The sequence below is a fragment of the Panthera uncia genome (genome assembly GCF_023721935.1).
Source record: "Panthera uncia isolate 11264 chromosome B3 unlocalized genomic scaffold, Puncia_PCG_1.0 HiC_scaffold_1, whole genome shotgun sequence".
Taxonomy (NCBI): domain Eukaryota; kingdom Metazoa; phylum Chordata; class Mammalia; order Carnivora; family Felidae; genus Panthera; species Panthera uncia.
Genome location: NW_026057582.1, coordinates 98,313,806 through 98,324,234, shown reverse-complemented (window position 1 = coordinate 98,324,234; position 10,429 = coordinate 98,313,806). Strand labels below are relative to the sequence as shown.

General features: G+C 44.3%; 1 protein-coding gene across 6 annotated transcripts in view; it reads left to right on the top strand.

Moving 5' to 3' along the window:
• The first annotated feature begins 1,872 nt into the window (after positions 1–1,872).
• ALDH1A2 (aldehyde dehydrogenase 1 family member A2) overlaps positions 1,873–10,429 on the top strand; it is a 100,238-nt gene continuing 91,681 nt past the window's right edge. For 2 of the 6 annotated variants that reach the window (XM_049613692.1, XM_049613693.1), the window contains exon 1: positions 1,879–2,862. In XM_049613692.1, coding sequence (XP_049469649.1) covers positions 2,746–2,862 — 117 coding nt within the window. In that variant the 5' untranslated portion in view covers positions 1,879–2,745. Of the gene's footprint in view, positions 2,863–2,891; positions 4,377–6,221; positions 6,350–10,429 lie in introns of those variants that run through there. The other 4 variants (XM_049613695.1, XM_049613696.1, XM_049613691.1 and 1 more) reach the window with 4 other exon arrangements.

Genomic DNA, 10,429 nt, shown 5'->3' with positions numbered 1-10,429 from the left:
ATTTATCTGTTTAAATTATACAGATTCCCCTTTTCTCATGCTCAACATCTTTTCAGGTTTTTTTAAATGTGTATTTGTTTTTGAGAGAGAGAGAGAGAGAGAGAGCGCGAGCGCACTCGAGCAGGTGAGAGGCAGAGAGAGAGGGATACACAGTATCCAAAGTAGGCTCCAGGCTCTGAGCTGTCAGCACAGAGCCTGATGCAGGGCTTGAACCCACGAACCTCAAGATCATGACCTGAGCCAAAGACGGACACTCAACTGACTGAGCCACCCAGGTGCCCCTCTTTTGATGGTTTCTTAGCATCTCAAGAATTAAGGTCCTTACAACCTTGAGTCAACTGCCTTGCCAGCCTCATCTGCTGCTGCTCCAGCCACATTGATGCCTCTCTCTCCACCTCCCACCAAAGCATTCTCCAATTTTTATGCCTTTGCTCTTGTGGACCCTCCTACCTATTCTGTACTCTTCTCCCCTGTGGAAGGAAGCTCCACCTCATGTATGTATGTATGTATGTATGTATGTATGTATGTATGTATGTATTTATTTATGAGAGAGAGAGAGCATGAGTAGGGGAGGGACAGACAGAGGAGAGAGAGAATCCCAAGCAGGCTCCATGCTGTCAGCACAGAGCCTGAAGTGGGCCTTGAACTTTCAAACAGTGACATCATGACCTGAACCAAAATCAAGAGTGGGATGCTCAACTGACTGAGCCAGCCAGGCGCTCTCCACCTCTTCCTTTAAGGCCCAGCTCAAAGGTCAGCATTCCCAGAGAGCTGACCTCTTCTTTAGTAGAGTCCCAGAGCATACGGTTGTAACTTTTTCCCACAGTCCCTCATAGTGATCTACCTCCCTGTGGGGAAGGGTTCCTGCTCACTGATGGCAAAGGCTATCCATTTTGTTTGTAACCCAAACTCTAGTAAGGCACCTTGCAAAACATGTTTGCAGAATTGTTCCACAAGCACCATTGATTCCCCTTGCTACTATCTTCTCCCCCTCTCCCCAACTAACTCCTGGACTTCGTTTATTTATTTATGTATTTATGTATTTATGTATTTATGTATTTATGTATTTATTTATTTATTTATTTCCTCAATTGTATCTCCAACTCTCCAAGCCTTAAAAAAACAAAACAAAACAAAACTATAGCTCATGAAGATATACTGTCAACTAAAATACAATTTTTGGCCATAGCGATCCTCTGTGAATTGAGATCTACCTATTGCTTAGGCTGAGGTAATTCACTCATGTAAACTTGGGTAGATACTTTGGGTTCTGAGAGGCTGGAATTTATTTCTATAGACCTAATACTAAAATGAAATATTTCTGTCTATTTTCTACTGTTGGTTAGCATTCAGGCACTGAGTGTTAGGCACTTTTAATTAGGAAAAGTATCCAAGGGGAAATTTCTTCAGGCTCACCCTTAACAGCCAAAGAAATGAGGTTCTAAGGGCTTTGAAAATGGCATTTAAGATAAGAATCAGTAGGCCTCTGTCAAGCTTGCACTGGGAGCGAGGAGCAGACATGACCTATAAAGGTCTTTTTATCTGAAGCCCAGATTTTGTAGCCCAAAGCCCATTCTGGGATGGAATCTCTAGATTCTTGACGTACACCTATATGCTGACCTCTAGGATCCCACAAACTAAAAGAAGGCCTGTTGGAGCTAGGTAAACATCTACATTAAAGGGGTATAAATACAGAAGCTCAAACCCAAAGGGGCAGTAAAGCGAGGAACCCAATGTCTGGAGGGACATTCACCTGTTGGCGTGAAAAACAACAGAAAAACAAAACAAGTATATCCTTGAGTTATTTGGGGGCGAGGAGAACGAGGGCTAGAAGGAGGCATCCTAGAAGAAAGACAGAGGGGCCAAGGAAACACGCCAACTCCCTCAGAGGACCGACGCCCTCATCCTGGGGCGCAGCGCGGACCGCCCGGGGCCGTCCCGGCCGGCAGAGGGCAGCAGCTGGGCGGAAAAAGCTGGGCGAGGGCCGCGCGGAGTCGACTGCCTGGCGGGGATACTTAATTTTAAGTGTGGGGCGAGGAACTCGCACTCATCACTCCCTGACCAGGACCCTGCGGCCGCGGTGCACCTCCGGCTCCGTTGAGGGGAGTGGGTGTGTGCTAGGCCGCCTGCCCGAAGAAAGAAAGCGGAGGGCGCCCCCCGGGTCTCCGGGAGAGAAGGGCCCCGGGACGCGAGAGGGAGGGGCCCCTGACGCACCCCCTCCTCTGCCGAGCCCGCTTGGCGCCCCAAGAGCCGCCCTTTGAGCTCCGAGAGCTAACTCCAACGCACCGCGTCAGCCCCCGCCGGTGCGGCTTCTGGGGTTACGACCCACGCCCGACATCCGCTAAGGTGCGCCCCCCACCGCCGCCGCCCGGACGGGAGCGAGGCCGGTCCCGCTCTCGGAGCCCTGAGCGGCCGCAGCGCGGTTCGGGCTCTGGCCGTCGAGGCCGGCGGTGGAGGCGGCTTGGGCCTGTCCCCGCGGCCGAGGTAGTCGCCAGGCGCACTTGACCGTGGGCGCGGAGCGAACGGATCGCGCGACGCGGGCGGCGGGCTTTATGTAAATCGGGGCTGCGCCCGGGCGTCCTAGGTAGGATGGACCAGCCCCCCGCGCCTCGGCCCTCACGTCCAATAAGAAGAGCCCCAGCTTGACACCTGCCTATATACAGGCGAGCGCGCCCCCGGCCCGCCGACCGCGCGCACAGCCCGCACAGCCCACGCCGCGGGCGAGCGAGACCTCGGCCCGCCACCATGACTTCCAGTAAGATCGAGATGCCCGGCGAGGTGAAGGCCGACCCCGCCGCCCTCATGGCGTCCCTGCACCTCTTGCCGTCGCCCACGCCCAACCTCGAAATCAAGTACACCAAGGTAAGCGCCCGGCGAGGACCTGCCGTCCACCGAGGCTTTCTAGAACCTTCCTTCCTGTCCCTGATCTGTTAGGGGAGTAGGGCGGCGTGACGGGTCGGGGGCCGGGGCGCCCGGGGCCAGCCTCTCATCCCCTCGCAGCAGAGGGACGCCCCGTCCTCGGGATTAGGGCTTCCGAAGGCCTGTCGGGGACTCGGGAAGCCTCGGGGACTCGCCCCAACCTGAACGCGGCGCTGGGGGTCGCGGTCAACGGCTCTTCACCCATGCCGCGTCTGCCGCTGCCTCCTGATCCGATTCGCGGGGTCCGGACTGTCGCAGGGGAGGCGTCGGCACCGCTTCGACTCATGGGGGTTAGAAGGGTTCCCGCCAGGTGGGCCACGCAGCCCGGCCGCTTTTCCCAGCGGCCCTGCGCCTTCAGGGGCCGCTGGGCTGCTAGTCCCCCCTCGGTCCTCGGAAGCCCGCGGTGCGGAGCGGCTTTTCGGGAGGGGCCGACAGGGCGCACGAAGCTCGGGCCGCCCTTAACGCATCGCGCCGAAACCTGTACGCTGCCTCCCGGCGCCTCCGGCTTGGGCATTTCGTTCGGCATTTGTAGGCAGTGGCAGTTCTGCTGGACAACGCAGAAACTCTCGAAATTGCTCTGCATTAACGGGCTCGCTCTCGGACTGAAAAGAAATCATTTTTTATAACGAACCCTGACATTTTGGGTTTGCCAAGCAGGATTTGTTGCTGGGCCATATAAAAAAGGATATGCATGCGCTACCTTCATTAATGGGAGTTGAATTCACTTTCTACGAATTCCACATGGAAAAAAATATATTGATTAGATACACGGGGTGATTATAAAGTTATAACATGGTGGGGGGAGAAAGATGGGATTTAATGTCATGTTCCTTGGAGCTCATTTTACAGTTCTCTTGTTTTTCTATTACTTTCAATTGATTTCTACCCCAAATTGTTCCCGATAAACCAAAGCGCGTTTCCCAGACACACAATACGGTTAAAGTTGTTTTCCTTCATTCTTACTACAGGATAAACTAAATTTGTTGAGAAGTGTATTGTTTGGTTCTGGCTTAATGGTTGAAAGAGAAATTTTTTAAATATCCGAATTTTGAAATTTTACTTGCATTGAGTTTTAGGATGCAAATCAAGGTGATTCGTGTTCTAAGTGCCCGATTCATGATGGATTTGATGTACCTGTTAGCTTTTTTAGATGGTGTGACAAATTTTTGAAAGCCATTTTAATGGGAGGTCGTTAGTGGTTACAGCCATTTAGGCATTGTTTGCATAACAATAGTGCCAGTGCGTGGCACATCTCTGGGTTTGGGAACGAGCAGGGAAATACACAGCATAAACGCTTTGTTTTATGAGGGTCGCTAACCTCTCCAGCCCCTCTTTAAAGATCTTAAGATTCAGGATCTCCCGGTGAGACGGGACCCTACTCTCATACTTTGGAAGGTTCTATTTTAGTCTTAGCTTTTCATTGGGATTTTCCTCACAGCCCCGGAAAGGACTTTTAGGTATGCAGTAGGTATTTCGGAATTTAATTTGGAAGCTCTTCCAGTTCTCTTTTTTCTCCAGCTACCCCCGCTCCCTTTTTCTCTTGTTCTCCCCCAGTAGGAAAGACAACTGATTTATAGCTAAATGAAGCCTTTAATGTGGAGTCTTTTAGCTCGGAGGAGACTTTTATCCAGTATCCACTTTCCCACTTATTGCAAAGAAAAACAATCAGAAATGAAATAATGGATCGAAACTTGACTCTTTTAATTTGTGGGGAGGAGGCGCCTTATTTTTGGCTTGACAAACAACCCTCATAAACACTGAGTAATGCTAATCTAAAGGCAAGCTCTTTTCACAAAACCTTGTTAAATCAGGTATCTGTGAAGATTCCCAGCAGCTTACTCCCCACCCCCCAGCTTTTTAGTGAGACTTCTAAATTTTCTGACACAAGCGTCTTTGGTGAGCAGCTTTTTTAATGTGAAGAGCAGAATCTGCTCTTTTGGTAGCTGAGGCTAATGGTTTTTTTACTTAAAAGGAAAAATAAGATCCATGGAAAGGTTTTTAAAAACGCACTTATGATCAGAAGTGAGGGATATTATCTTGGTAATTTCAAGCAGAAGAATGAACAAGGTAGAATGACAGTTCGTCCTTTAGAACAGTAGTACCACATTCATGAGAGGGATTTTTGAAAGAGTAATGGTTAAAGAACTACTATGCTGGAGGGCTTGTTGAAGAACACATAGGAAACAAATCCCATGTTTGTGTCATAAAGCCGTGCAGGATAAACAAGATGGATCCTTCATCATTTTTGTCTTGTTGAACGAATGCATCTTTAAGGGTATCACGATAAGATTTGTAAATGTGATTTGGGGACCAACATAAAGCCACTGCCTATGTGTAAATGTCAGATTATGAGAATTTCAAGTTGCATGCATTTAGAAAACTTTGCATTTATGATCTTGCATTTAAGATCTATGATCTGATGTATTTTTCATTTTTTATGAAGGGGGAAGTGGGAGAGATTATTAGAAATAAAACTTACATCTTTGTCTGTCAAAGGTCCAGTGAAAATACTCCAGAATTACAGTCCAGTCCCCATAGATACTGAAAGGGCTTAACTTGTGCTCTTGTAGTGATTTTACATTTAGTTCTTAAAATAAGCCTACCTGTCTGAAGTTCCAGTACCCAATTTAGACTAATGATCAGTGGCAATACCATCATTGGTATAGATCTAGTTTTATTTCCTTAATGAAGCAGTCTAGATCCCAGGTTTTAAAAATGATTCCTTATTAAGGAATATGGGTGTTTTTGTTGTTGTTGTTGTTGTTTTAAAGAAAAGACTGCATTAGTCAAGAAAGCGTTAAGTTTACCAACAACAAGTAGCGAGGTGACCACTTGAAGGCCAAGACAGCGTGTACTCCCCTGCTTTGATCCTCAGAAGACTGCTTGCCAGCTATTGCAGGAATCTGATTGGTTTTAGGTGTGTTTCTATGAATTAAAACTTTTCTGAGTTGTTTCTGTTTCATCAGTCTGGTTTTTCAAACTTTGTATGGCTGAATATATTATCAGAGTTCACACGTTGTAAAATTAAGGCTAGCACTTTACCGACTGCCCTTAACTGCAGGGGAGATTTCTTCCAGATTCCCAGAAGGTCTTTGGAATCTTTCTGTCTTTATCCCACCCCTACCTTGTCTGTTGTCTCTGTCGTCTCTTCTGTCTTTACTAGTTTCTTTCTACTGCCACATCCCCATTATACACACGTGCACACACGCAGAGGCATTGTGCTGTCTCTGTGTTGAGCATTTTTTCAGTGACAGTTTATGCCTATAATTGACAGTAACATAAAGGGTTGTGTTTTCTTCCAGCATCTGATTCTGTGAGGAGCTAGAACAGAGGGAAGAAAGGAACATTAATGGAGTACTAACCTACTAAACTACTAAACTAGAAGAGAAAAAATAAAAGACAACTGAAAATCAGAGCAAATGTGCATTGGGTAACTTCTACTTATTTGTTTGTTTAAAATCTTATTATTGAACATTTTCTATTTTCTGCTGTCAATTTCAATTCTGTCCAAAGGATGTTTGGGTGACCACTGAGTGTTGTTAGTATTCCTAACAACAGTGTTCCCTGTTAAGCTAATTGGGCATCTCCCTTCCAGGAGCTTAGGATCTTATTAGAAAGATTGATCGCCAAAAATTGTCAGCATGGCAGTAGTTCAGTTGATCATTGTAGTAACAAATAATGATAAAAAATACATAATGCCACTTACATTGGTTATAGGGTCTAATAGTTTACCTAGCACTTTAATGTGTACCATATCTGATCCTTGCAAAACCTTTTGAAGGAGAGCGAATAGGAAGAAGTAGAAATACTTGATAAGAAAGACCTTGGCCTTGACTTTTAAAAAAGTGATGGATCTTTCCTGACCATAATACACTTCGCTTTTCCTAACAGTAACATACTTTTTTTTTTTTTTTGAGAGAGAGAGAGAGAGAGTTTACATCTTTATTTTTTGTGTGTTCTTTCTGTTGCAAACATGGGGAGAATATGTGCTGGTCTACTCTTCTTAGGAAGAAGCTACATCATGTGGCTTTTGAGTTCCTGACTTTAAATTAACTACTTTTTATGTTCTACTTTTTTAAAAAATCAGATTCTTGCCTATTTCAGAGATTCTTTTTTTTTTTTTTTTTTTTTTTTTTTTTTTTTTTTTTTTTTTTTTAATCAGAGAGAGCAGGCAAGCACTCCAGCAGGGCAGGGGCAGAGAGAGACTGGGAGACAGAATCTGAAGCAGGCTCCAGGCTCTGAGCTGACAGCTCAGACTTGAGGCTCGAACCTATGAACTGTGAGATCGTGACCTGAGCCATTGGATGCTTAACAACTGAGCCACCCAGGTGCCTTGCAGAGATTATTTCTTAAAACATGGTGTGGGTCTAATTGTTCCCAAATCTCTAATCAAGATTGTTTTTATCATAAATTATGAATAACACCTCATGTTTATAGGAACCTCAGATTTGCAAAAGAACTTTATTGCTAAACAACTTTATTGTAGGGCTTGAAATAGATAATTCTCTTGGAGTCCTGCCCTGATGCCTTCTGTACAGGATTCTGCTACCATATGGAATCATCATTTGCTGAGGCAATTCTGTCGTCTGTTTCTATAAAATGAGGAATAATAGATTTTCTATTTGAGGGTAGAAGATACTCTGAGGAGCCTGTTCTGTGTGTGAGGTCTGATTCCCTTGCAGCAAGGCTTAAGAGAAGCCAGGCATGTATAATATAAGTTCTCTGTTGCATTACACAAGCACAGTGATCAAATACATCTCAAATATGAGCAGACCAAAAACATCTCAAATACCAACATATGCACTTCTGTCTCTAGTCTTTCGCAGTCGGATAATGAAATAGAAATACTTGTGTATATTTTTGTCTGCTTTAATTATCTCAGTGACAGCTTGTGGTAGTCAACAAACTACAGACTATCTGCGTGATGTTGTAAATAAAACTTTATTGGAACACAGACAAACCCATTTAGTTATATATTGTCTGGAGCTACTTTTAGACTGCAATGCTAGAGTCTAGCAGTTGCAACAGAGACTATATGGCCTATATTTTAGAAAAAGTTTGTAAGTTCTTGATTTGGAAAAAGAAAGGCTCTGAGTTAAAGTAGGTCTTTGTTCAAACCTTGGTCATATATGTACTTACTAGGGGTTGTTGTGAGGGCTAAATGAAAAACTGTGTGAAAGTACATATAATGATAGTTAGCCAAGGGCTAATTCCATTTCATTTTTACATTTGTAGTTACGAATTAATGCAAGCCCACTTTAAGAAAGATCAGAATTGTATGGTCAGTAAGGTTTTACAAGACAGGCCATTGTTTACTATTTTAATTAGCCATGAGAGTTTAATATTCTGGGTAGCTATGGGTCCCTTATATGTTTTCCCTACATTTCCATCAAATGAGATCCCTTGGCAGTTTCTCTACTAAGGTCTTCTCTTTACTAAAAAGTCACTAAATCAAACAATTTCCCAGCCAGTTTTTAAAGAATCAAATTAGATACCTGACACTGTGGCGAAATCTGGCATTAATATGCCTCAGTACACCCAGGTGGCTTGCCCTAATTGTCAGATGGCAGACAACCGTTTCTGGCATTTTAAGTTGTTTGGGCAAAGGTGTTGCCAAGTCTTTGGCACATAAATCTGGGAGGTATGGCAGCATTTGAGTACATTCTCAGATGGTATATATACCTTTTAGAAATGGGAAGGTATCTTAGTTCCTATAATTTAAAGCTAAAGAGACTTTTCATTGCTTCTGACTGCCCAGTTTGGCAGCTTCCAGAAAGTAAAATGCAGTGACTATTTTGAAAGCCCTTCTAGAATTTCATTAATTTCTTTATTTGCTGCAACAAATCATTTCAAAACCAGTCATTTCCCCTCAAACACCAAATCTGATGCATATAGAAGTGATTGCCATAATGTCACTTTGGATAATTTTTAATTGCTTTTTCAGATCTATCTTTGAGCTCCATTCCATTTTACCTTTCAGATATATGAGATTATCCAAATTGGGAATTTCTTACCTCTGGCATTTCTCCATTGCTTGTTTGTTGGCCTTTAAGATGAAGCTATGTTTGGGGCACCTGTGTGACCCAGTGGGTTAAGTGTCCATCTTCAGCTCCGGTCATGATCTCATGGTTCGAGGGTTTGAGCCCTGAGTGAGGCTCTGTGCTGACAGCTTAGAGCCTGGAGCCTGCTTCAGACTCTGTGTCCCCCTCTTTCTCTGCCCCCCCACCCCCCCGCACTCATGTGGGCACGTGCGCGCGCTCTCTCCCTCTCTCTCTCTCTCAAAATAAACATTAAAAAAAAATTAAAGGGGCACCTGGGTGGCTCAGTTGAGTAGGGGTCTGACTTCAGCTCAGGTCATGATCTCATAGTTTGTGAATTCTAGCCCCACGTCAGGCTCTGTGCTGACAGCTCAGAACCTGGAGCCTGCTTCAGATTCTGTGTCTCCCTCTCTCTCTGCCCCTCCCCCACTTGCACTCTGTCTCTGTCTCTCTCTCAAAAGTAAACATTAAAAAAAATAAAAAAGATGAAGCCAGGTTTACATTGTTTCCCTTCAAAATCTTAACTCTCGGTGAGTTTATTTACAGCACAGCTCTGTTGTGTCACATGATTTGGAAATACTTCCAGCCTTTGAAAATTCCAGTTGGAATAATAATTGGGTGCTTCACCACCTAGACTTTTGCTAGGCTCTCAACAAAATTTCCCTGGGGCTAAACACGGGGGGTTATTGACCTCTGTAGAATGTGGTTAAAAATTAGAATGTCTGTGAGTGAACATTTTAATTTTTATTGTAGAAAGAACCTTTCTTTTCACTTCAGCTCAGCCCTGGTACCTCCAGAAGCAGTTATCTGCTCTATTTCCTTTCCTCGTCACAATCTGACCTTTGGAGAGCCAGAGTCACAGTTGCTTTACTCCTAGATCTCTGGAAAGATGAAACCTCTTGTCCAGTTAAAAACTAGACATACCTGTCTCTTATTTACAAAGAATTTAGGATATCATGAGTACCCAAACACTTTCCAATCTTCATTGATTATAAAATATAAGGAGGAAATTTCCAAATAATTAAAGATTATATTTTTATACATTTTCTTGTACATACTTTTCATTCCTCTAGCCTATGTCTTCTGATTTCAAGTCCACTGACTCTTAGGGATTGTTTTTTTGCCCCAGGTCATTTTTAGGGACTTCTTAAACTTAGTCAAACAAAAAGTGGTATAAGTGGGTGGCTCTTCCCACACGTATGATGGAACCTACCTCTGGGTAAGTGGATCTTGCAAAATATTGTGGTTTTAAGTAAACCTAGTAACAGGCAAATGTAACCTGGTTCCCTCTTTCCCCAGTGCCCACAAACAATACACACACCAGATCTCTGCGCTGATGTGTGTGTATTGATGGAGTGTTGAGGGTGGGAAGGGAAAGGGGAAATAAGAACTTGCCTGATAAGATAAAATTAGGAAATATCTATAGAAATCTACAGAGGATAACTTAAAGTCTTACTTCCCTAGGTGTAGAA